The 27,348-nt window shown below is 38.3% G+C and overlaps 3 protein-coding genes across 7 annotated transcripts in view; 1 reads left to right on the top strand and 2 right to left on the bottom strand.

The window, feature by feature from the left end:
- The window catches only part of ube2h (ubiquitin-conjugating enzyme E2H), a 33,440-nt gene extending 30,809 nt beyond the window's left edge, over positions 1 to 2,631 (bottom strand). For both annotated transcript variants that reach the window (XR_013816447.1, XM_079816392.1), the window contains exon 1: positions 2,354 to 2,631. Coding sequence is in view for 1 of the 2 variants with exons in the window: in XM_079816392.1 (XP_079672518.1) it covers positions 2,354 to 2,406 (53 nt within the window). In the remaining variant the exon portion in view is untranslated. The remainder of the gene's footprint in view (positions 1 to 2,353) is intronic.
- A 375-nt stretch (positions 2,632 to 3,006) lies between these two features.
- zc3hc1 (zinc finger, C3HC-type containing 1) lies at positions 3,007 to 6,836 on the bottom strand. 2 transcript variants are annotated; one of them, XM_079816503.1, is made up of 11 exons: positions 6,671 to 6,836; positions 6,025 to 6,127; positions 5,563 to 5,713; positions 5,393 to 5,476; positions 5,184 to 5,311; positions 4,955 to 5,103; positions 4,627 to 4,879; positions 4,289 to 4,480; positions 3,840 to 4,052; positions 3,696 to 3,763; positions 3,007 to 3,567 (listed from the first exon to the last, which is right to left on the bottom strand). In XM_079816503.1, the coding sequence occupies exons 1-11, from the start codon at positions 6,802 to 6,804 to the stop codon at positions 3,330 to 3,332; spliced, it is 1,713 nt and encodes a 570-aa protein (XP_079672629.1). In that variant the 5' UTR covers positions 6,805 to 6,836; the 3' UTR covers positions 3,007 to 3,329. The 2 variants fall into 2 exon arrangements, with proteins under 2 accessions (XP_079672629.1, XP_079672630.1); XM_079816504.1 differs by having other exon boundaries at positions 3,556 to 3,763.
- Positions 6,837 to 7,665: 829 nt separating this feature from the next.
- On the top strand, positions 7,666 to 27,328 carry klhdc10 (kelch domain containing 10). Of its 3 annotated transcripts, XM_079817885.1 has the most exons (10): positions 7,687 to 7,948; positions 14,353 to 14,445; positions 17,579 to 17,800; positions 20,872 to 21,026; positions 21,121 to 21,269; positions 21,868 to 21,952; positions 22,177 to 22,243; positions 22,360 to 22,407; positions 24,923 to 25,062; positions 25,178 to 27,328. In XM_079817885.1, exons 1-10 carry the CDS (start codon positions 7,795 to 7,797, stop codon positions 25,385 to 25,387), a joined length of 1,323 nt encoding a protein of 440 aa, XP_079674011.1. In that variant the 5' UTR covers positions 7,687 to 7,794; the 3' UTR covers positions 25,388 to 27,328. The 3 variants fall into 3 exon arrangements, with proteins under 3 accessions (XP_079674012.1, XP_079674011.1, XP_079674013.1); XM_079817886.1 differs by lacking the exon at positions 14,353 to 14,445 and having other exon boundaries at positions 7,666 to 7,948; XM_079817887.1 differs by lacking the exon at positions 14,353 to 14,445 and having other exon boundaries at positions 7,709 to 7,948; positions 17,505 to 17,800.
- The last annotated feature ends 20 nt before the right edge of the window (positions 27,329 to 27,348 follow it).

Below are 27,348 nucleotides of genomic sequence, written 5' to 3'. Positions count from 1 at the left end.
ATGTAGTATTTCCACCAGAAATTACGCTGTCAAACAATTTTTTAAGTTAAGTTAAAATAATGCAAACTGGTGACTTCAACAAAAGCATACACCATTAACAACCTTGTAGCTCACAGTATGTCTTTACAGGTTTATAAATATCATTAAAAATCAGTTTTATGGAGAAAATTAATGGGATGTTTTTCTTTGAGAACCCAACTGTTGTACTCTACTCATTGAACTAATACATGACCCTGGACCACAAAACCAGCCATAAGTCGCACGGGTATATTTTTGGCAATAGCCAACAATACATTGTATGGGTCAAAATTATCGATTTTTCTTTTATGCCAAAAATCATTAGGATATTAAGTAAAGATCATGTCCCATGAAGATATTTTGTAAATTTCCTACCGTAAATATAGCAAAACATGTATTATTATAAGCAAGATGCATTGCTAAAGACTTCATTTGGACAACTTTAAAGGCGATTTTCTCAATATTTAGATTTTTTTTTTTTGCACCCTCAGATTCCAGATTTTCAAATAGTTGTATCTCGGACAAATATTGTCCTATCCTAACAAACCACACACCGATGGAAAGCTTATTTATCACCTTTCAGATGATGGATAAAAATTAACTGGTTTTGTGGTCCATGGTCACATATTGTTGTGTGTGGGGCCACTTAAACTCACTTTTTCACTTGTAAGAGAAATTAAACTAATAAAAGCTTACAGATAAAAATCTCTGAATATTATACTGGGAGAGAATAAAGTAATTTAACATTGAAAAAAATAGATGTATACACTTCAGCTTTAACTAGGAAATACTGTCACTCAACTCACTGTTTGCTTTAATCCCACCTACTTGCAGTTTCCGGGTAGTAACAGAGTGGCCAATCATAAGGCTAGTTCCTACTGCTCGAGACAAAAACATAACGAGACATTCCCAGAGCCTTTACGATACTCTTTGGAGTGTTTCATAATTTACTTTTACTGTCCAGACGTCATAATCTTACACAAGACCGATATTAAACGGCACAAATAGATCGCAAGTTCTGAGGCACGTAAGGGCAGTCAGAGGCACGGAAACTTTCCTGCTCTTTAAAGCAAACACATCTATGCGGGTTTCTTTTGTTTCAAACAGCTTGGCACAACTGCACTTCATAAATCATCAACCAAACGTTTCAAAAACCAACAGAACTGCGTGTTCTAGATGCTTAGATAGACAAAAACATCAACAAAACACACTGACAGCACATCACGAATAAAGGCATGGACGCACACATAATAGCCATTGAACTCTTGAGCAAAGAAGACGAAAAACAACTCTACAAAAGTTTTGCTGTCAATCACACCATATAAACTAAAGGGATTCTTATGGACTGGTGACAGAGACAAACATCCGCACCCAACCACTGTGGCAACAACTTTAAAATCAGAAAAAAAGAAAGCTGGCAAATACAGGCTAAATTTCCTGTCAAAACATTTAACCCCCAAAACTAGAACATTCGACCTTAACAAAAGCCAGAAAAACAAGATGGATCCTCCGTGCAAGAAAAAAACACACATTCAGACAGGGTTATAAAAAGACGCTGAATCTGAAGTTTGTGTCATTTCTGATGTTGTTATTTCAAAAGCATTTTAAAGCGTTTATATTTAAGTCAACGACGTGTACAAGAAGATCGCGTTGTTTTCGTGTAATACAAATACATCCGCGCTAAAAGATCTTAAAAGGCTTACAAATGTCTGTTCTGATTATAAAACAGCAACAAAAACAATCAGAAAATAAATAAATAACTGGCTTGTGAGGTTGTGCTAGCTCGCTAGCAGGCCAAATGCATAGTAACATTCACTATTTTGGTCAAAAACACGTCTGGTTTTGTCAGATACCATATAAATATAGATATCCAATTGGTATCTATACGAATATGTGTTTAAATCCTGTGGATGTCAAGCGTTGGTGTGGATTTGAAGAGAAAAGCGATGACAAAACACTCAAAGGACACAGAGCAACATATCTGCTATAAATAATCCTCAACATTTCTGCCTTTGAACACTGACAACGAACAAATCCCGTCGAGGAAAAATCTGATTTCTAGGTTGAGTTATGATATTTGAGAAACGAACGTCTAGAAATCTTGGCTTTGTTACTGGCCGCACTGACAACCATCAAAACACTTTTGTTGTCAAAAGCTGATCACCATCCAATAAACCATTATACTGGCTTTGACAACTGTTTTTCAGACCAGACGGGCGCCCAGACTGGTTGAAAAACAACAAGAAAAGCGTTTTCGGGCTGTTTTCGTGAATATTTGAGGTATTTGACGGCTGTAGCTTTACAGTAATTGTGTTGTTTATATTTTAAAGGATACAGTTTCACCACGTCGGTGTCCATTCGTCTTTTGCCCGGACTTGGAGACGACATCTTTTTACACTCCTCTTTCCGATGACCGAAGCTCAAATCTTCTGCGACTGATTCCCGATCCCTTGGCCTCTACCGAAACTGTATATTTTTGCACATTGGCACACGGCAAGCTGTCGTTTCGAGAGTTATTTTTCGCCCTCCACTTTCTGTCCGCAGCGGATAGTACTGGTAGTCCTCTGCCCGCACAGCTCGACTCGCACATCTATCTATCCCTCCGCCGATGACGTCACATGTACGCGACGAAAGGTGTCCCCCTCCTTCTATGCGGTGTTTCGGCTATGTCATAAAGAGAGGACTATTCAAATTTGTAGTACATCTGTAAAATTGTAGTTTTTCCTAGTCTACGATGACAGTTGGGGCACGGTCCTCTTTGTTATGATGGCTGCTGTGTGTTACCGGACTTATTTTTTTTCTATATGTACATGTATCTGTCCCTAAACCATTTTAATGCTCAATATTGGTAGTAAACAAGCATGAAAAGACATTTTGCCCATTTATTTTAAAGGAACATAATATGGCATTTCACAAGCAACAGGAGTCAAAGTTTTAAAGGTGGAGTATCCCTTTAAGACAACATAATGAAAAGACATACATAGTGAAAACCAGCAAAAGGAATATGTTTATTCAATTGCATGCATGACAAAGGGCACTACAGCAAAATGGTCCAAAAGCAAAACCATTCACATTGGCAAACTTTTCTAAATATGGCATCTATTTCAGCTGGTATGTGGGTAAAAGATATGTGATAAACATCTTTAAAAATGAGATTTAGCCCATTCACATTATGGAAGTAAATATCCTAGTCCTACATAAACAATTCAGAAAAATCCTTGGCTAAACTATTATCGGAAAAATGTCCGGCGACGATACAACTAGCATGTCTTCCAGTGTAGGTCTAGGAGCTTCACCAAAGCTTCCCTAAATTAGGCTAAAACCCCAAAGCCTGAGGTGGCGAGGACTATTTGGCGAGGTAAAGAGCGCCGGCCACTGGTCTGTTGATGTTTGAATGCCGACTTGACAGGCTCAGATTCAAAACAGTGTGGTAAAGTTACAATTTCTGAGAAGAACTCTGCTGGGCTTTCCTGCTCCAAGGCAACGTCTCTCAGCACAAGCTGCTTGATCCGTGTGGCTTTACTGTCCCTTTCCCAACCAAACCCAAAACTGTAAACAAGACTCACATGATCAAGAAACAATCTGATATGAAACTACTGTCATTATTACAAAGGACAGTGTACCACTAGAATAACATCACCAGGGTTTCCCAGTCCACTTTCCGTAGTGCAACTTACTGGCTTGGGGAAGATACCTGCCACTGTCGGAATATCGAGAAAACCCTTTTTGATTTGTCATGAGGACCCTGCATTTAAAAAAAGCGGTGTTAGAGGGATGATTGTTAGTTTCAACAAAATACTAATTTTCCATATTTGGCTCACCTGAGATGGGCTGGCTCCTACTGGACTGAGGCTTCTTTTCATGGATAAGAACAGGGCGAGCGCTGCTTTCCAGCCTGGTTGAGGGAGTTCTGCCTCACAGCCAACAAAGACAGAGCCGTCTAGATTGCCCTCCTCTCTTCCCACACTCACCCAAGGGCACCAGTCTCTGTGCTGGGCTACTGGGTCAAACACATGTCTGTGCATGGACCCTTCCTATAACAGACAAAATAAAAAAAGCTTCAGTGATTGGATGAGGGGTTTAAAATTTGAAGGGTTTAAAATTTGTAGGGTCATTAAAAACAAATATCCCATCAGGACATCATTTTTGGCTAATATTGTGCATGTATATATAAATGTAATAGTTATGCAGACATTATATTATATATTATTTGTCTGCATGACATTGTCCTAATAACAGCAACTTATAACATAATAATAATAGTCCTTACAGAGCCGCTGGCAGAGGAGAGACGTGGGCGTTTTGCCTTTCGCTGTGGACTGGAGGGCACGTTCTCTCCTTGGCCCCTGCTGCGGGTCATTGGTCTCTTGCCCCTGGACAGGGGGCTCGGAAGCTCCTCATGTGGGACTGGGGAGTCTCTGCTTCTGGTGCGGAGAACCAGTGGGGATGATGTAGTCTCCATCTATATGCACAAGACATTGTTGACAATTTAGATGTTTATGACTGAAGAACATCAATGTTCATCAAAGTTTACAGTCTTAAATTGTAATGCAACGAGACAAACTAATGGCAGATATACTGTAAAATGTCAAAATGCAAACGACTCACCAGCTCAGAGCGCGTGGAGTCTTGACTACGCAGCTTCATGCGACATGGAGTGGGGGATTGGGATGGTGAGGTGGGTGTCCCCTTTTCCCCACTTGTGCCTTGAGTTGGAGTCAATGCGGTAGTAGACGTTGGAGACTGCGGAGGGTTTTCACCCTCTGAAAAAGTCTCCATTTGATAGAAGTTCCACATGCCTACCTTTCTCATGCAGTATGAACATGTGAGGATGGGCAGATTCATAACGTGTAGTGACGGGCTAAATGGAAACAAGGCAAAGAATGACAAAGTTTGCCATTGCTGAATGGTCAAAAATCACTGGTTGGATTTTTACCTGGCTGCCCAACCACAAAGGGCTACGATGCATGCTGCCACCTGTACAGATAGTGGATCTGATGAGACCTTAGAGGGAGAACCACTTTGCTTCACTTGCTCATCTTCAATCAGCTGTAGGAGGACACTTACAACATCTTCAGTTAAGGTCTGAGGAAAAAGAAAATCCAAAATGATGAATGCATAGAAGAATCGTTCTTGGACTTCCCTTTAAAAATCAAGCATCATACCATAGATTTGAGCTGCTCTGGCTTCATAGCAGGCAGCTGCTGTTCTAGAAGGCAAGCACTCTTAAAACGGTCTACAAAGGCACTGAGTAATATCGTAGGCTCATTAATAGGAACCATCCAGAAGCGATCTGCAACACAAACAACATTATTGACAAGCAATGTCTGATTAAGATGTCAAACAGACACAGACGTCTGGCCTCTCAAAATACCTGGACATGGAAAATCTGGCCAGGAACAGAATTTCTCATGTTGCGTTTGAAGCTGCTGTAGCAACTCCAAAATACGTCCTTCATCTAAAAAAAAAGTAACAAGTAAATAAGCGAATGTGCGCAGATACAAATATGGCGTCGCTCTATAATAAAAACAGAGCAAAACTCACATTTCTGGAAGTCCAAGGTTGCTTGGATTGATGCACAGAGAAAAGCCTGGCAACTAGAACACTTCAACATATCACAGTCTACATTGATCCAGCCGTACCGTGCACATCTCAGCGGCGAGAGCACACGGGGCTTTCCGGCCCATTTCAGACAGTACTTGTGTTAAGGAATTTTTTTTGCAATGGCAATGAATAAAACCGAAGTTGTGACTGACTTTCTTTCTTATATTTTGATACGTAGGATGTACATAGTCCATAAAAGAGGTTTTACAGACGTTGTCATTCATCACAGATTGCCTGGCAGAGATTAATCATAGACAACTGATGTGTGATGCAACATCTTGAAATCAATCAAGGATTAATAAAAAGTCTAAACCAGGCACACAACACAAACTGGTTCTTGCTTTTTACATCCAGCTCCAGGCACTGAGATGGATGTTTTCACAGCGACACTCAAAAGGATATTGAGTAGGATTCTACTCGGTTGAAAAATGCATCTTTGTTCGCGGCCTCACAAGGAGCCTTCCCAAATCCATTTGGGGACACTGTGTTTGGATCCTGCTGTGAACTGAGATATGGAGAGAAAAGTGAATTAAGTTCTATATTTTCCAGGCATAAGTAAAACCCAAGTGACTTTTGTATTTTATTCCTTACAAGAAAAACATGCTTTAATCGTGCATCACCCTGCAGAAAAATACATCTTTAGATGTGATTTGAAACAAGGTGGTATACCAGACCATATACAAGGTGGTATACTATACCTGGTTCGTTGCTGGTCTAAGAAAAGCCTGCATCAGCAAATCACCAGTTAGAAACCAGCTACAGGTTGACAGAGACTCGGGTAACATGGTTTGTTTCTAATTTAAGCTGGTGGTCTTCAGCTAGTTTGTTGATTTTGCCAAGCTGGTCTAGCAGTTTACATGAGTTAAAGTCCATTTTGGACCATCTAATATGTTCAAAAACACAGCTACCGGCTTAAATTACATTTTCCATCAGGGTTTTTAGTAAAAACTTAACCGATTGGCGAATAGTTCACCGCCCCTGCCCTGCTTTCTTCCCGCACATTCTCACTTTGTATGCAACTTCTCTCTCATTATAACGAAACTCTTACCAATTAAACACGTTGTCTTCCGAGGCTACGCCTTCGTTTAGAAGTTCTCGCACTTTCTGGGGAGATACGAGAGGAGATTTGCTTTGTTTTTCGCCGTTTTCTGGGCGATTTGCACGGCTGCCGAGCGCCGCCATGTTCGGTGTCTGTCTCTAAACACTCCCACTGCAAGATATCAATTATCAACATTTTTACACAGTTCCGCCCCTCCTTTACAAAAATGTTGCCTGGGAACCGGTTAAGAAGCTTTCTGTCATTTTGTTATTTTTATTTTGATGACAGTGGTTAACACCAAATTATAATAGTTTAATTGTTGTAACCCATGACCAGGCTTGTTTTTCCCCTCTCAAATGCAGTGATAAAATATTATTTTCATTAGCATCTTAGTTATGTTAATCAGAGACAAATAAATAAAAATATATGATGTAACCACACATACAGCTTACAGTCTATAAGCAGCTCTCAATATGCAAAATAATTGTGCAGGTAGGCGTACATTTACGACAATTAGATTGCCTTGTGGTAAATTATAGTATAGAGATATAATAAATAAACTATTCATTTTGAAAGTAATGTATGACATTTGACATGACATTTTGTATGACTTATTGATGATGAGGAAATGACGATGAAATGTTTAAGGGAAATTTAAAGATTACGAGTGCACATGAAATTTAAAAAAAAAAAAAGAATGATGTGCACAGATAAATAATTTATAATAAATACGGCAATGTTCCATAAAATAGACAAAAAAAATCTAACTTTGATATCATGGTAAATTATAGAACAGCAGCAGGGTTTATACAACAAACTGCAGGGTTTTTATGATTTAACATTGTGTCATCTTAAGTATTTAATTAAAAATTACAAAATTTGTACAAATCGAATTTTCAGACACCCTGCATTTGTCTTTTGATTTATGGGCTTCATGATTTTAAAGTTTGACGTTTATAATGAAGACTTTTATTTTGAAAGGCAGAAAAAAAACATCCAAATATGTCTTTTTTGGTGGCCATCTTGAAGGTTTCATCTCCAGCGTTTCTGCCTTCACAGTCATTGCAAAGGAGAACCGGTCAGGTTCATCTATTTCATTTAAGCGTCTCTTCCCGGGGAGAATGGGCTGAGTTATGCTCTGCGGTACACCTCTGTTTGTTGAAGGAAACCCCGTTGTCTGCGAGTGCGTGATTTTTGGAGCGATGTCTGCCGCAGAAAGAGCACACAGCCCGGACAGACTCAATCAGTTTGAACGTCTGTCTGGAAGGCCTCCGCTTAGAGCCGCAGGTCAGTGAGGACTCCGTTAACAGCGTGAATTAAGCATAAAAACAACAATATTTCTTCCAGAAAAATAAATGTTCTGTCTAATATCTGTCATAATATAAAGCACAGTTATTTTGTATGTCACATCTCTCGCGATGCTAGCTTCTAGCGTTAGCCGTATCGCTAATGGTTTTGTTTTGGTTTGAAACTTTTCAAGTTCGCGTCTATTAATTTATGATATGTATCATATATTATGCTTTGCAAAAGGCTGTGCATTGTTGTCGTCATTTGATGTTGCCTTTACTGTCAAAAAGTTGCGTTAAATACTGTTAGCGTGGGAATTGAGCTTGACAACTTAATTTGCATTTAGCTAAGTTACAGCTGTCAGACCTGTTTTTACTCTATGAATCATTTTAATAATTTACAACAGCATTTAATGCCTAATTGACCAACTTTTTGATCCTCTTGTCAAGTGAAGTTTAAGCATGTCTTTAATTAATAATTTTTTTTGTACGAATGCATCCGTTAAATGTTGATTATATAGACTAATCTCTACTTCTGTTTTAAAGTGCAAACTGTGCCAATTATAGTTGTTATTAATTAATTTATATAAGCAGCTGGTTCTTGATCTCTGTTCTCGGTTTCCAGATTTAATTCATTTCAGCCCTGAATAAGCAAACCTGTTTGCAATCATGTACTTGTTACATATTGATTGATTGACTAAATAAATGCAAGTTTTGGGGAGGAATTTGTAACTAAAATACACATTTAATCTAGACATATAAATAAATCCAATTCTGTTTGAATGTTGTAGACTAAATGGTTTTTAATGCACACCACCAGTAAAAAGAATGGCTGTGGCAAGGCTTATACACAGAATTACTCTGTGTTTAGTGTGGTGTTTATAGTTCAGAGATGTAATTCACTTGGTCGTTTGTTTGGACTGTTAATAGTGCCACAGATCAGCACATGGGTAAATACAACTCCATGGGTAAATAAAAGCCCGGCCTGGTTCTACTCAGAGTCACGGTGTAAACACCCCCTTTTAATTTTTCAGCAGTAAGACATACACTGATCATTTCAGGCAACTAGTGCTTGCAGTGTGACATTAGGACAGTAATGATATTCACACCACCCATCACATAGCCTGCAGCTCTAGCCACTTGTATCCTCCTTCCTGTTTATATATATATATGATGATCGTTTTAAAACTTGCGCAAAATCTACAGCAAACAGAATGCATGTATTCGGCATAGGCTTCTTGGGTTAGCAAGAATGCTGTATGTTACTCAAAGGTTGTCCTAAATGTGTGTTTTGAAGCTGCTGTGGTGTCATGCATAAAATGCACTTCTTAGCTGGAGGCAGCCGGTTCACTGTAAATGTAGCCCTCAGATGATGATTTGCATATGACAATCTTAAAAACCTCAAATCTAATCATGTGACTCGCTTTTCATTTGGTGCAATAGTAATCATGTCATGGCCTGCAGTTTGTCATCCGACCATCTTCAGTTTGTATTTTGAAGGGGCTTACTGTCAATGTTCTTGGTGCTGGTAAATGTAGTTTTATTTTTTGTAATATTATATATCGTGTCTTTCAGTTTTTTTTAAGAGACACTGCCCATCTTGCCTCCTTCTTGACAGCCTACATTTCGAACAATAGCTTTGATTAATGATGAAAATTAAGGTTTCAAAATCGTGATTGTTTGGATTGTTTTTTTCTGCCATCGAGCCACAAGCGCTCACTGAATGGCCATATGGCTCGCGAGCCTAGAGGTTCCCGACCGCTGTTGTAAGCAGACAATTATGAATCTGGGATTACAGATACAAACTTATTGTATTTTACTTTTACAATGAGCAGAATTATTACAACACAAAGAAAAAAAATATAGAGGAGGCCGTGTCCGAGTGAGCAGTCAAGCAAGACACGCAGTCACGCACCATAGCAACACGTCATGGCAACGACATTTCAGACTGAAAGATACGTAAAAGATAAACGGGAATTTGAGCGCATTGTTACTGTTTTGTACGCGCGGTTATATTAATTATAATCCAAATTCTGTTTTATTTGTCACAATATTATTGATGATTGTTTAGAGGGGCACTTTATATACTTTTGATACGAGCCCCCAAAGCCCTCCCCTCTGCACTTGCCTGGTGTGTGTGCCTGGTGTGTGTGTCCTGTCAAAAAATGCGGCGAAAACTCCTACGCGACGTTAATAGTTAGATTAAGGTGTGTACATGTCTACAATGCACTTGGATAATGCGACTAAAATAGGCATACTCCACATGTCTTAATTCGATTTTTGTTTAATTCGAGTATGGCTTTAACCGGATTAAGGTAATTAGAAATCGCTGTTTACATGGTAGTTTCTTAATCAGAGTATGGTCTTAATCAGATTAATATCGGAGTATTGTTGTCCATGTAAACGTACTGAATGTCATGCGATATATCGCCCAGCCCTAATCTGAGTGTGTTGTTAAATTATGTTATGACGTTACTCTGTGCCTTCGTTCGGCGGCCGCTATGACACTTGTTCACACTGCAGTAAGAGTAAAGCGTTTCTGCAAAATAAATCTGGGAACCGAGGTTAACGCAATTGACAGTTGACTCCCTCACACGTCCTGGTTCTTTGGTTAAAAAAGCAATTTCTCACGATTTACAAATAGTTTGAAACATTTGAGATATTGTAAGTACTCAACTGAACAAAATATATAACACTGGCCTAGTGGTTTTTGGATATTTTACTCACATTTATTTACATAGTGCACCTTTAACAGAGAGGTTTTTTTTTTTTTTGCAGGTCTGGATAAGTCAGAATTAAAGAGCACCTATCATGCAATTTTGAAATTTACCTTTCATGTAGTGTGTAACATAGATCTAAGTGAACAAAAACATCCTGCAAAGTTTTGAAATATGACAGTAAACCGTATATATAGTTATTTTCTTTCAAAAGTAAGAGTCGACTGAGTCATTTTTAAGAATCGTTAGAAGACCGAAGCTTTTTCTCTGACTAGATGACGTCAACTTGTCAAGTTATTTGAATACGATACGCCCACTTATTGCGCTCCAAGACGCCAGTGAAAACTAGAAAACATCATGGCGACGAGACGCTGTGTTCTGAAGTGCGACTCAAAAGCAAACTTTTTTCATCTGCCCAAGGATGAGCATTTGAAGACTAAGTGGCTTGAAGACAAACCATACATCGTCGCGATTGTGTGTTTATTAGTCTTCAAATGTCTCTATTTGCATGTTTCGCGATCTCAGGAAGCTTTTATTATGGACTTCTATTATGGCACATGGTATCTTCTTCGTCTGTCTGTACCATATATGGACTACATGTGCACAGAGCGCCCTCCGGCTGCCTGTATGAATTGAAAACAACACATAAGAGACATCTGCGCATTTTGAGGAAGTATTGAATAAAAAATACTCCTCTGTTTAGAAATTTGACACAGACATATGAGAATCTATCAATATGTCTCCTCATCTGCACACTTTTGAACTAAAAGCCCTGAGGGATGTTGATTTGTCGCGAGTCTTCGTGAGGAGAATAGAGGAGTTTTTTTATGAATGAGATCAGCTGAGGCTCATATTACAATCAAACGGTACCGACGCGGTTTTCATATTCATAACTCCTGACACATATTAACAAATTACTGTCACTATAAGACTTTGATGGGCGTTCCGTTTCCGAAAATATCTGCACAGACTATACCAATCACAACTGCCTGGGTCATCATCGGACCAATCACCGCAGATTAGCGTCACGTAAAGGTGGGGTTTTGAAAAGTGAATCACTAAAGGAATCATTTGAGAATCGCTGTCAAAACAGGTAAAAATAAATGCATATTATAAGAAAACTAAATTCTTTTTTGTCATTGCATGCATGCAAAACTGTTGTTGGGGACTTCTAAAACAATATTTGGAACATTTTAAATGCCATGATAGGTGCTCTTTAAATAAAATAAGTAAATAATGTCAGGTTTCACAGACGATGCTTAAGCCTAGTCCCAGACTAAAATGCTTGTTTGAGATGTTTTAACTGAAATAAAACTTGCTCTGACATATGTAAAAATATGTCGGTGCCATTTTTTTGTCTCAAGATTCACGCCAGTAATGGGTTTTTTCTGAGGCAGATCTATAAAAGCTACTTAAAGGTTCAACCAAAAATGAATTTCCTCAGCCTCAATTTGTTCCAAACTTGTATGAATTTCTTTCTTTTACTGAACAAGGAAGAAGATATTTTGAAGAAACAGTTGATGGGTCCCATTGACTTCCATAGTAGGGGAACAGTTTCTGGGTTTGGTTACTGACATTCTTTAAAATATCATCTTTTGTATTCAGCAGAACAAAGGATTTCATACAGGTTTGGAACCACTTGAGTCAGAGTGAGTAAAAAATGTTTTTTTATTTTTGGGTGAACTATTCCTTTAAATGTCCTTATTGAACTAAGCCTGGCTTAATCTAAGCCTTGTCTGTGAAACCGGGCCTAAGAATCTCAGTTCTTTAAAGTAATAAAAAATGTTATGTTAGGCTCTATTTTATTGACTGCGAATTGCCTTTGTCAGTGCAATCTCTGCAAAAATCCTTATTCAGTAATCATTAGGGCTTGGGAAAATCATGGAAAGTAATTGGTAAAAAGCTGTGGGAAAATCTGATTAAACCCCTTTATTTTTTTTTATTCGTATTTTTGTATTCTTTTTGAAAGATGTCTTTTTCACTGACCAAGGCTGCATATATTTAATCAAAAGTACAGTAAAACAGTAATATTGTGAAATATTACAATAAAAAAATTCAGCATTATTAATCCAGTATTTCGTGTCACATGATCCTTCAGAAATCATTCTAATATGCTTATTTGATGCTCAAGAAACATTTCTTATTATCAATGTTAAAGGGATAGTTCCCCCAAAAAGGAACATTCTGTCATCATTTACTCACCCTCAAGTTGTTCAAAACCTGTATGAGTTTCTTTGTTCGGCTGAACACAAAAGAAGATATTTTGAAGAATGTTTATAACCAGGCAGATAGAGCAACCATTGACTACCATTGTAGGGGGAAAATACTATGGTAGTCAATGGTTGCTCTATCTGCCTGGTTATAAACATTCTTCAAAATATCTTCTTTTGTGTTCAGCCGAACAAAGAAACTCATACAGGTTTGGAACAACTAGACTAGAGGGTGAGTAAATGATGACAGAATTTTCATTTTTGGGTGAACTAACCCTTTATGAAATTTCAGCATTTATTTGAAATTTAAAAACTTGTAAATGTGTTTACTGTCACCTTTAATTAATTGAATGCTTCCTTGTTGAATAAAAGTATTATTTAAAAAAAAATCCCCAAACGTACTGACTCCAAACTTTTGAACTGTAGTGTATATTTGGGGTGTAACAATACACTCATGTCACGATTCGACATATATCACGAGACTGAACTCGCAATACGATATTATTGCAGTACTCAAAGACATATAGTAAAAGGTTAACACAAAATGTACTGTTTATTTTAAAATGCTAAATTTGGTATTACATTGGGGGTGGAAATTAATAGGCTTGGACTTGGTGCTGGTAACACAATGCACAGGACAGCGGTGACCCCAAAATAAAAATATTAATGATTCTGAAACTGAAAATACAGAATTATTTTAGACGAATATGCTTGCACTCGGTCACTGACTAGATGTATTTAAAATAATGTAGGTCACTTTTTACTGGAAACAGGACATTTGGCATTATTAGGACCCACAAATATTCCCAAATTGCATTTTTATACATTATATTTAACTTTATAAATAGTAGTTATGTAGTACTGACACTAAAACTCTATAAAATTGAATTTTAGTACTATTCACAATATTGTCCACAATTTTGACATGATATATTATTACACCCTATCTGCATCCATTTAATGTAAATACAGGTTTTGATAATAGATCAAATATATATTTATTTAACCAAACCACCTTTGCTTTATTTTCATCACTTTTTCTATTCTTCAGACAGCATATGTTATAGTGAAATTTTTTTTTTTGGCAGTCGTACATGTTTTTATTTTGTCCCGGATATATGCTGTTCATGCACTTGTACATAAGGAAGATTTTCATTGTACTTTGTTTTGAGTATTAGGGCTGTTGGACTCCGTTGAGTATTTTGTGGTACTTTTGAGTCTCTTAATGTATTTCACGGTGATTGCACAGATTACTTAAACTGTGGGACGTGTGGCAGTGAGGAGTTGTTGCTTTTTTAATGTAGGAAGTGACATACCACCTCACTTTATTGTGCATTAGCCTTTTTTATTTCCAAATTCATTTGTTGACCCCTTGAGTGATGGGCAGGGTGTTTGTCTGTTTATGTTTTTCTTTATTTTGCCATTGTCCTTTTGTTGTTGTTATTTTGTCTGTCTGACTGCGGTAATTGTGGTAACAGGCTCTAAGAAGAGAATTTCCTGGGTACAAGCTCGAAGAATCCTCGGCCAGCCCTGCCCCAGTCTACGGATCCCTAACAGGTTTTTAAGAGAAGGTGGGTAATAGGCGATGTCTGCCTTTAACTGAACTTCAAAAAAGAAAAGAACCCACATGACAAATCTGGAGGCCTCCCCCATGCTGTCCCCACCCTCCCTCTCTTCAAAACTGCTCTTCTTCACTGTGGTGTAGAAAAAGACCACCGCTCTTTTTGCCAGGGCTCTTTCTGCTAAGCTTTCATTGGGGCAAAGCTGGGGCAGGATGGCTTGGGTGTTAAAAAAACGGGAAAGGCCAAAGTGTTTGTCTGGTTGTGAGTGAGGAATGTGTATTGATCCTTTTTTTATTATTGATTTGTGTCAGTTTTTATTTTTTTTCCCCTTCCCTCCCATCTTTATTATCCCTGCGATGCTCTCACTCAGGTGCAGCGACCAGGTTTCAAGGCAAATTCACTGGCTAAAAATTTGCAAGGGTGAGGCTTCACATGCTGTGATTGTAGGTTCAGTGGCCTTTGAACAGTGCAGATCAAATCTTTTCAGAGATTCGAAAAGTTGGGTGTCACCTTATCAAATTATGTACACTGGGATGTATGGAAATTTTACATCTTTTAGTTAATTGTAAAATGTTTTGTTTTAAGATATGAAATGTATGTAACCTGTATGTTTCTAAAATGTAAGGCCTTAAATTGGAGCAGAAAGTCTTAAATTCGATATCATGGTAATAAATTAGGGCACTTTGATTTCCGTGATGCGGAAAATGGGTATGGAATCGCAGAATCCATTTAGAAAAATGGAATTTACTGTATAATGTGGAATGTCATGGAATTTGTCAACTTTTAGATGAATAAATCAAAAGTAGGACTTTCACCCAAAAATCACTATTTACTCATGTGAGTAAATAGTTTACCCTAAAATGGTTAACACAGAATTTGGTAGATAAAATAAAACATATTTAATAGGGCCCTAAAAATGTTTTTGTTTTTACTTTCATGATTTCAATGAATTAGACATGCTTATTTATTAATACAATTTAATGTAACCATTAAAATGGAAAACAAAAAAAATGTATAAAACAAATTTTATAGGGCTCTAAATTAAATTCCAAAATGAAATTGCATGCACTGCAAAAAAAAAAAAAAATTGTTTTGTTTTCCATTACAAATATCTAAACATCCTCAAATCAAGATACATTTGCTTGAGATGCAAAATGAAGAAATTATGTCTTGTTTTGTGAGAAATTGAACAAAATTAAAGGTGCAGTGTGTGATTTTCAGCGCCATCGAGGGTTGAGGATGTGAATTGCAATCGACCAGCACTACGGTAGCCGACACAGGACAAAAATGTTGTCGTCGGAGAGAGCACGGAGTGACTAGCGCTCTGTAAAAAAGTTTGTCCGTTTAGGGCTACTGTAGAAACATAACGGTGCAAAAATTACGATTTCACTGTAAGGGGACCCGCGCGTGGTGTATGGAGATAGAAATGGCTCATTCTAAGGTAATAAAAACATAACAGTTCATTATGTAAGGTCTTTATACACCACTGAAAACATAGTTATGTATATTATATTGCATTTCTGTCAATAGATCATTATAAATACTAAACACTGCACCTTTTTTAAGTGAGTTTTTGCTTAAAACAAGTATCTGTCATTGGGTATGAAAATTACTTTTTCATTTAAATTAATTTGATTTTTCTGAACCCATTGGCAGATATTTGTTCTTGTTTTAATCATAAGATCACTTTCACAAGATTTCTTATCTTTTGTAATTTTGCTTCTCACAAAACTACTGAAAAAGAAAAATTTTTGCAGTGTGATCAGAAGGTTCACTAAAAGTTATTTCCATATTCTAGTGTTGGGGAGCAGAGTTATTCAGACTTTAAGTTTTTTTAATTTAATATCCAATTAAGTAATGGAGATCTGTTGGAAATTGTATTTTCAGACTTTAAAGTGTTGTTAATACAACTCATTGTGTGTTTCCTAGACATTTACATTTAGAGAAAAAATTGACATGTTAGATCCCCCTCCATTTACTTAATTTTTCTTTAATTGGTCATCAAAATGTCTTGAATTACCTTCATAAAACCTGCAGAAACCCTGCTGTAATTAATTAAATGTATGTAATATTATTCTTTCAATTTTAATAATATATTTATTTACAATAATACTAATAAAACTAAATTATGTATTTATATATAATCTTAATAGCAGTAGTTAACATGCATATAACAATTATTATAGTAATAAATAATTAACTTGTTTATAAATGTTATATTGCTTCAGCTAAGATCCTGTTTGTGTATCTGAATCTGCATTGTGTTTGGGGGAGTGGCCATAGCTTCTTTGATATGAATATTTAATTAAGTAGGCCTGGATAAGGAATGAAGGCTTATGAGGATTTGAACTAGTGGTTACAGTTGTGTTCTGTTCACTATTTGTTACCCATGCTGTTTTGTTACATTTTTGTATTTGAAGTCGCCATTGTGTAGATGTTTATTTTAAATAAGTCAAACTTCGGACAACTGATACGTATTGACCATTTGACACATTTCCAAGCTTTATCTAAGAGAAGGAAGTTAATTTAAGGCTAATCCTTGTTCCCGAATCCACATCTGCCATATTTGTATGAGTGCATTAAATATGAATAAATCTGGTTGGAGATTATGAAACTTGCTCTGTTTTAATTTGTAGCCTCGAGTACACATTTCAAGTAGGATGGACATGGTTATATGTTTTTGAATTTGCTCACTTTACTCATAATAGAGCTGATCTAACTAAAAAAAGTGTACGATATATATGCTTGTATCTGAAATGTAGATACATTTTTATAGGCCAAATTTATTCAAATCAGAATGGGTAATGCTTCTGTTATGGATGTAACTGTTAATAAAAATAATACAGTTTTCATTTTGGTTCACAGGTGACTTTGTGAAGAACCATCTGAAATGTGTCTTTTTTTTTTTTTTTAAATCTCTTTCCTGCTTTCCAGAATTGTCCCGTCGAGGCTTGAATATTGACGTTGTATTGTGCTTACTCAGAATTTGTTGCCTTACAGTTCAATCCCAGCAGCAATCTGGGGTCTCATTTTCCCTCCATCATAAATCTTTCCTTCTACCTTTCAAGACAGAAGCTAACTTCTGAGGACTTCCCAGCTGTTTGTCGTCTCATCATCAATAGGATGCTGTCTGTCTCTGTAGGTCACAGAGCCCCTCCGGCCCGGAGCGGCCATCGCTGTGTGGCAGACAACACCAACCTCTATGTGTTCGGAGGGTACAACCCCGACTACGATGAATCGGGCGGCTCAGAAAATGAAGACTACCCGCTGTTCAGGGAGCTGTGGAGGTTCCACTTTGCCACAGGGACATGGCAACAGATCCGCACAGAGGGTTTCATGCCCACCGAACTGGCTTCGATGTCAGGTAATATGAAAATTATATTTATTTAATATGTTAGGTATGATAGCCTGACAAGCCAGACCCACATCAAGATGTTGGGTCTGGGAACTCACCATTGACAGGGCTCAATTCCAGGTGTGGGACAAACGGTTGTTTTTCAAATTCCCTCTGCACGCAATTGGATAGCGCTACAACAAACCAGAGAGCAACGTGAAGCGGAGCTTGTTGATGGATTAAACTTTCGCCGTATCCGGTCGGCAAAACTCCAAACACATCTTCCTTTATTAAGAATGACTTCGGTGCCATTCTTTTCTCAAAGAAAAGCTTAACTCAAAGTCTTCCAGAGTCGCGGCCAAAGCCGATTTGAAAGACCGCCGTTCGCCAGCTGCTTTGTTTACGAGTAGCACGCGGATCCGCCGCAACTCTGCCGTGACGTGCCGTCATTATGTTAAGCCCGTCCACCGACTCTATACACGATGTGATTGGCCTGACCAGAGTTTGGTTTTTCCAGCTTGCAGGTCTACAGAGAGTTGCTAGACTAAACTCGTGGCAAATTAGATTTGTCTAGATTTCTAGTCTATGAGGTATTTTGATTTAAAGGTCCCATGGCATGAAATTTAAATTTTATGAGGTTTTTCAACATTAATATGAGTTCCCCTAGCCTGAATATTGTCCCCAAGTAGCAAGAAATTTTGAATGGTGTAAACCGAGCTCTGGCTTTCTTTCTCTGCCTTTAAGAAAATGACAGCTCAGACAAGCTGATCTTGAATTTTCCTGTTATGATGTCATAACAGGAACGTCATAACTGGAACGGTTACCTCCCTTTCCTCTGCCCAAAGAATTTGGCACGCCCATGCGAGTGCCATATTTGTTTTTCCTCAAGAGATCATGGCTTGTGAACGAGTGAATGCTGGCAGTTTCTCAGTGTTTGGATGTACAAAAGAAAACCAAAGTCTTTTTTTCAGTTCCTTCTGATCTGTGATCAGTGATTTCCGATGTGTAGCTAATTAATCAAGTTCACACAGAACTTTATTATTCGTGCACACGCTGCGGCTTCTCTCTCTCCCGACAGAACAGTGTTTTCTATCTTGTGAGTCAGTGTTTTTGTACGTCCTCGTCGCGTCTATCTGTTCTAAAATGTGCATACAGTCGTGAGTTTCTGCTCAACATCGGCAGAGCCACATCTTTAGAGATAAACCTCAAGCACGCCAAAGCTCGGGCTGCACTGGTCGGTCGGCCTTCAACATCACCGACCCCCAGTACTGCATATAACCCACAGCGGAGGCACCATACGCGGCGCGAGATTAAAGGGTTAGTTCACCCAAAAATGAAAATTCTGCCATTAATTACTTACCCTCATGTCGTTCGACACCCGTAAGACCTCCGTTCATCTTCGGAACACAAATGAAGATATTTTAGTTGAAATCGGATGGCTCTGAAAGGCCTGCATTGGCACAATGCACAGTCAACTCTAAAAGGTACTAAAGACGTCGTTACAAAGTCCATCTCACTACAGTGGTTCTAAAATAACTTTATGAATCGGCGAGAATAGTTTTTGTGCGCAAAAAAACCCTAAATAACGACTTACATAGTGATGACGATTTCAAAACAAGGCATCATGAAGCTTTGAAGCGTTATGAATCAGTGAGTCGAATCATGATTCGGATCGCGTGTCAAACCGCCAAACTGCTGAAATTTGGCGATCCAAACCGCTGATTCGACTCACTGATTCATAACGCTTCGAAGCTTCATGATGCCTTGTTTTGAAATCGTCATCACTATATAAGTCGTTATTTAGGGTTTTTTTGCGCACAAAAACTATTCTCGTCGATTCTCGAGTTATTCTCGAGTCGAGTTATTTTAGAACCACTGTAGTGAGATGGACTTTGTAACAACGTCTTTAGTACCTTTTAAGGGTCTTGAGAGTGAACCGTGCATTGTGCCAATGGAGGCCTTTCAGAGCCATCAGATTTCAACTAAAATATCTTAATTTGTGTTCCGAAGATGAACGGAGGTCATAAGTAATTATGGGTAAGTAATTAATGACAGAATTTTCATTTTTGGGTGAACTAACCCTTTAAGCAGAAGGGGGGTAAGCGTGAGGGTATCCGGGCTAGGCTAGCCAGCTATTCCCACAATAAACTGGATTACATTCGATTACTGCGCTGTTGTGTCTGTTTGCGCTGTGTACACAATGTGCATCACTGACGCTTTTCATATGATAGGAAAATATCTAAAAATAATGCTATAATCAACATTTACTCGTAACTCGTTTATCTCAACAGCTGTAATGGTACATTACATGTGTTACAAAGTTGGTAGAATAAGGAGGAAGACGGGCTCGGCGTGACTGGGACTTTATTCAGAACTCTCAGATACAAACAAAATAAACTCGCACTGACAGTGCTCTCATAACTCAGTAGTTACAATATATAACTTTTTGTTAGCAATCTCTCCGTCTCTGGTCCATTGATGTCCGGTTCGCGAATTAATCGTTCTTTTTAGTGAACCGGTCGAACCAGTTCACCAAATCGGACTGAATCGTTCTAAACGGTTCTCGTCTCGAGTCAGCGCTGATCCATCATTTACTAAAGTTACTAACTTTCTGACATGAGTGACAGTCCCTCCGACTAGAAATAAACTAGTAACCTGAAGTATTTGCTACTAACTACAACAGTTCACTGAACTGAGACGTGCTGAGAACTGATGAGAAGTGACATCCGTCTCTCTGATGTGCCTCGTGACCTCGTTAAACCACGCCCCCTCCGCTCATTTCAAATGCAAAGATGTCAGCCAATCACAACAGTGGCCGTTTTTACTGAAGTCTCACAGCAGACACGCCCCTTGAAACAGGGCATTCAGCCAGAGGGCAAACATCAGTATTGAAAAAATGGCTTTAATTTCTAAATGGACATTTTATGATGTAAAAATCATACTAATAATATAAGTACACCTCAGAATACATTATAAAATAAAATAAAAAATCCATGCCATGGGACCTTTAAATATGTGAAATATGTGACAAAAAGCCACTGGTAAGTCAGGTGTTTTAAACTGCTTTCCTCTCTTGACCATCTTGTTTGTACGTCACACAGCTGTTTTGCACGGAAACAACCTGCTTGTGTTCGGCGGGACCGGAATCCCGTTCGGGGAAAACAACGGAAATGATGTTCACGTCTGCAATGTTAAATACAAACGTTGGTCCCTCCTCAACTGCAGGGGAAAGAAACCCAATCGAATATATGGACAGGTACAAAAACCCAAACAAATGTATCCACTGTTTTCTAATAAACATACTATATTATGTAGATTAATTGAGCGATCACTATTATTGCATTTTGCAGGCGATGGCCATAATCAACGGCTTCCTGTATGTATTTGGTGGTACGACGGGCTACATCTACAGCACAGATCTTCACAGACTGGATCTGACAACGCGCGAGTGGATTCACCTGAAACCCAACAACCCTCCGGACGACCTGCCTGAGGAGCGGTAAGTGAACATTTTTTGATTTGGGGTTTGGTTGTAACCGTTTATTGAAAGTCTATTCACCCAAAATACTGATGGTTCAAAATATTCATACAGAAATCGTCAAATAAATATGTATGAATCAGGCGGGTTTAATTCAAGCCTTATGAATAGACATGATTGCTTTATATGATGAACAGATATAATTTTGGCTTTTATTCACATCTAAACATAAAGGTAGGGTAGGCAATCTTAGAGAGGCTAGCAATAGCAAGCTAGCTTTAAAAGCATAAGATCCCACCCCCCCCCCCCCCCCCTTCCAAAGCCACGTATCCTCCAAAACACATGAACACTCACAACAGAGTCTGCAAAGTGTCAGAGAAGGCGTTAAATTACCACGTATCTCAAAGCACATAACATGGGCGTGCGGGTATGTAAATACAGGTTGACAGTCAGAAGAGATAGGAAAACCAATGAGGTTCATTCTTGTGTTACGCAACACGTTTGAGCTTCCGCAAGAACCAATGAGGTTTATTCTTGTGCCACCTACTATTTGCCTGATGTTAAAAGGTCAGTCTTTGAGCAGATATGACAAACTTCCTTCTAAATTTCTTTCTTGTAGATATAGGCATGAGATAGCTCATGATGGACAGAGGATATATATTCTAGGAGGTGGAACTTCCTGGACTTCCTACCCATTAGACAAGGTACAAATGCTTCCATGAATCACCAATTTAGGTAATGTTCACTTCACAAATGTTACATGATTTAATTTGTTGATTTGTTTAAATCATGGGCCTTGCTCATGAAACATGAACACGTCTCTGTGCAAATAGTTCTTAAATGGTCTAATCAAACTGCTTATAACAACATGGATTTTTTTTTCAGAAATTGTATTGTAAGTGACAATTGTCCCTAATGTTTGTATTAGATACACGCATATAACCTGGAAACAAATTCCTGGGAGGAAATCACAACTAAGCCTCATGAAAGAATAGGTTAGTAATGAAATGCTCATCTGAATCTTTTTGACATCTGACGATGAAAGCACACTCGGAATGTTTTGTCTTGCGTGCTGCTTCAGTGCTTTTTTTTTTTTCTTTTCATTCTTCAGGATACCCAGCCCCACGGCGATGTCATAGTTGTGTGCAGATTAAAAATGGTAAATTTAAACGTTGAATTTAATGCCACGTTCCAGGCAAACCTGTGTTTTTCCAACCTTCTACCTGTGAAAGTGCTCTTGAACGGCAGTCAAACCCGTGACTTCCCACCCGTGAACTCGTACTAGATCGATGTACTACCAGTTACGCGCTCTGACGTCACATAGCCTGCGAAACATTATTAAAATAAGGTATTGCTCTAACGTTATTTATCTGCAAATGTTATGCATTATCAGCAGCTTTTCTAGCGTTAGCTAGTTTTCAGTCCATTGAGTGCAAGAATAAATCAAAGGTGCACTGTGTAACTTTTCCGCCCACTAGAGGTCGCCTATTCAAAACAAAGGCGTAGTTTGATAATGCCACGTTTGAGCGCAGAATCTTGGGACATGTGGTCTTCACCTCACAGCCGGTGGAAAAGAATCGGGATAGCACTCGGGCAGAAATCATGTTAATGGATGCGATTATTAATGTTACTGTAGTATGAAGCAGAGCAGGACCGAGTGTTGTGGAGCTGAGCAAGGCCGCTGGAGCGATTGTTAATAAGAAGAGCGGAACACATGCCTCGCGAGCAGCGGGACCTTTATTATGGCATAGTCGCTGGCGGGACTTTTGTTATGACACAGTCGCCGGTGCCACTTCGCTTTTCGGATCATGAGTATGAGTATGAGGTAACGAAGTTCTGATTATCATATTCGATACATCTGAGTAGGGCTGCAATTAACGATTATTTTGATAATCGATTAATCGGTCGATTATTTTTCCAATTAATAGGTAAATGTACTTATATTTTAGTTTTGCCCATTTTTTTCCTAAGTAAATTATTAACGAAGGGTCTATCATTCAACATAGACTTTTTAGAGATTTTAACCATTTTGCATTGTCATATCCTCATCAGAAACATACCTGGAGTTGTGTTTTATTATGTGTTAGTAATCCTTTGTCGAACTCTTCTGCAATCAAAACACTGACCCATACGTATTCTAGCAAATTTCACAAGGAGATTTGAAATCATGTTTTCACCATGGCAGTCCTTAGGGCTCCTAAAGTAGTTTAACATCCCAAACAAAGCTTATTAAGGAAGAATTTATATATTATAATATTTTTATAATATTTTCACGAAGAATAAGAGTAAAACAGAATAAAATTGCAGTAAATTGCATTTTATTTATTTTTTTTCCTGTAAACACACAGCTTATACCTGGGAAACAAACAGCTTTATAGCTTTAGCTTATGCTGTGAAATTGTAAACAATCCTTCGAATAAAGTGCCAATGGCATGAAACCTGAATGGAACTCCCATTTTAGAGTAAAATTTAAAGTAAAATCCATCAGAAGGTTGACAAAAAACCTGCTGTGTGAAAAAGAGCAGTAAATACTTAGGTAAATGTATTTGAAATGCACTTTTTTTTTCCTCTCTCATTCAGTCATAATTAGGCTGCAAGACTGAATTATGAACTGGTAAACGACAAACTGATCACGGAACATGTTTGTAAAGCTTTAAAATGTTAATTGTTAAAATGCAATGTTATCAGCTTTTACGACTTAACATTTGCACACAACATTGCTCGTTCAGAGACGTAGTACTCCCGTGTCAGGCCAGTTCAGTAGTGCAGAGTTTACAGGTTACTCGGTTTTTTTTTTTGGGTTTTTTTTAAGGCTCAAAGTAAAGTGCTCTCACACTTTGGATGACTTCGTTCGATTAGTTTTTCCCCTTTTTTCTTTTTCTTTCTCGAGCTTACTCCACTGCCGCCTGCCTCTGCATCTCGCTGAATGCTGCAGAGACGCTCTGTGGGAAGCCCGTGACATAAAACGAGGTCAGCTATTGGCTATTCGCTACTTCTCCTGCTATACGGACTGAGTAAAACCTCCGGTGGCTCTTTACTGCCACACTTTGGTCACCGCAGATTTAAAATATGCACGAAATGAGACGCTTACGGCAAATAAAAGTTATTTACCAACTAATCGATGACTAAATTAGTTGACAACTATTTTAATTATCGATTCAATCGCAGATATGACGCAATCGTCAGGCGACTCCCTCACATGTCCTGGTTCCTTGGTTAAAATAGCAATTTCTCACGATTTACAAATAGTTGGAATCATTTGGGATATTGTAAGTACTGGCCTAGTGGTTTTTGGATATTTTACTGTAAAAATGTTACATAGTGCACCTTTAATACCAAATACATTTCCAAATATACAAATAACATAAAATAAAAGGGATAACCGCTTCTCTTGCCTTATGCGCTGGTTTTTCTCTTCCGTTTCCCTCAAATAAGCAAGAAGTAAGCACCTTTGGCGATAGAAATGATTGTAAATGAGCATAAGCCCCGTAGGGTCCGCCATTCTTTGTTTACATCTAGCTACCTTTGCCTGGAACGCCTCAAAGTCGCGATTCGTGGTTTGAAGTCGTAACTTACAGGCTCAAAAACCTGCCTGGAACGCAGCATTAGATAGTCACACTTTTACTGTTACTTTGCAGAGCTCGGTGTTTGATTGCTGCTGTTGTTTGTGGCAGATGTATTTATATGTGGAGGTTACAATGGTGAAGTAATACTGGACGACCTGTGGAAAATCAACCTGCAGACGTTCCAGTGGAATAAACTACCTGCAGTGATGCCTGAACCTGCGTACTTCCACTGTGCTGCTGTTACCCCGGTCAGTGTAGTTTACTTTATTGATTTATTGTAAATAATAAAAAAAAAAATTCTTCAGTCATTCATATTTATTCTGCGGTTAACTTTTTCTTTTTGTTTCGTTTCCCCCCCCTCAGGCCGGTTGCATGTACATCCACGGCGGCGTGGTGAACATCCATGAGAATAAGCGGACTGGTTCCTTGTTTAAGATCTGGCTGGTGGTGCCCAGTCTGCTAGAGCTGTGCTGGGAGCGTCTGCTCAAATCCTTCCCACACCTGGCCCAACTTACCCCGATACAGCTGCTAAACTTGGGCCTCACCCAGGAACTCATTGAACGCTTAAAATAAAGAGGAGGGGGCTGTGAGCGCGAGAGACCGTATGTGTACGTACTATGTGTGTACTTTTTTTTTTTTATTTAAAATGTTTTTTTGAAGCTGATCATGGGCAGGACGACGGCACTTGAAGCCAGCGTGTGGACTCAAGCTGTTTGAAGAGAAGGATCGACTAAGGAACCCCATCCTAACACAGCCCGCCTTAAAACCAAAAACTGTAGGATGCCTTTTTTTCTTTTCTTTTTTGCGTATGCACCTTTTAATGATTTGAAAATCAATACAAAACATAAATCTCCTTTAAAGAGAAGGTTCTTTTCTCAAACACTATATGGGTCAGTGACCTGAAAGTTGTTTTTTGTTGTTTTTCTTTCTTGAGATTGTAATATTGTTATTTATTGGCCTTCAGAAGTGACGTGGGGGACGTTGAGTTGTTTTTACTGATGTATCTTAATTCCTCTCCTGTCAAAGAATTATTTAAGTTTTATAAATCACCACACCACAGCTTGAATATTTAATCAGCAGTGATGTAATTGGGGGTTCAATTAGTTTGAGGTTCCAGACAGATACCAACTTATGCAGAACTATTGATGCCTGGGATTGTGATTTAAGGTTTTACTTCAATGAAAATGGTGCAAAACAGTGTTGAAATGTTGAATGTTTTAACAAAATGGCAATTTTTTTGGTTTTCACTGAGAATGTTGATTTTTTTAGGTTGGACGCTGTTGCTCAGATCTGCAGTTACATCTGCAATTAAGGCACAAACACCAGACCAAGTAATGTTTCTTTCAAGCTGTACAGCCATAGCAGAGCTGTTCCCATGTTTCACCCGATTTTGTAAACCAGTCATTACATCACTGTGAATAAGGTGCTCCTTGATTTACTTTTAATGCTTTTACTGAAATAAAAATCTGTTTGTTTTTCCTTCAACGAATAATCCATCATCGAAATTTTTAAATCGACACATTTCAGCCAACTGCAGACACTCGTTTAAAATTGATCTAGTGCCTTTCCGAGCAAGACCTGATAATGTGCTAAATTTAACAATGAGACAAAGCCTTGCTAAAAGCACTTTATTATTATTTAATTCAAATTTTACTCTAGAACAAGCTGACCTGAATTTATAATACAACAAAGGTGCGCACTTACCATTTTCATCAAGCTTTCTAGCACTTGACACATTTACAATAAATAAAACTACTTAAATTTAAGACTATTTCATGTTTGGTCAGCACAATGCTTATGATATTTTGGCCTTTGTGTATATCTGTACAGTCAATAAACAAAAAAAAAAGAATGGATAACCTTCCTGTCATTCAGCAATAATGTAGCGGAGCATCTCTTTACTATGCTGACCCATTTAAACTGCTCTGAATTCAAAACATCACCAGTCGAAATGCCAAATACAGCATCTTGAATTCAGAGTTCATGCATTTTGCCTTGGGTTATTGAACCTGTTATGATTTGTGGCTATTTAACTACATCCATTAGGCACCAGCAATTGATGTAGTTGAGTAAAACGTTAAAAGATTCATAATTGCTATCATTACACCCTCTGCATCTGTTAACCTTTATTAATTTATGTTGTCAAAGTAGCTTTGGCTCTGGCATTAGGTCACATACATGCCCTTAATATGTGCCTACCTGCCACTTTCTGCCATTTTATTTCTGCATGACTGGATTCCTGTTTGCATGGGTCAGAACTTTAGGGTGCTTTGTCATACAGGCAATGTGCAGACTGTGACAACTCCATATTTCGACAACACAGAGGGAATATTTCACTCAGTCTGCATGGCGTGACGGGAGTCCCTACGTTTTTTTGTGTTTTTTGAGACGAGGGGTCTCGCTGGACTTCAATTCCTCAGTTGTGCAGCAAAGGTACTCACTGGTTACCTGTAACTTGTGTACCAGTTTTGTGTTTTATTGTTGAAAAATTGAATAAACTTGTTCAAACTGCTGGTTGTGTTGTATATCTGATG

This window comes from Gobio gobio (assembly GCF_949357685.1).
Source record: "Gobio gobio genome assembly, chromosome: 5".
Taxonomy (NCBI): domain Eukaryota; kingdom Metazoa; phylum Chordata; class Actinopteri; order Cypriniformes; family Gobionidae; genus Gobio; species Gobio gobio.
Note: the sequence above shows the minus strand (reverse complement) of the source record. Positions and strands in the feature narration are given on the sequence as shown.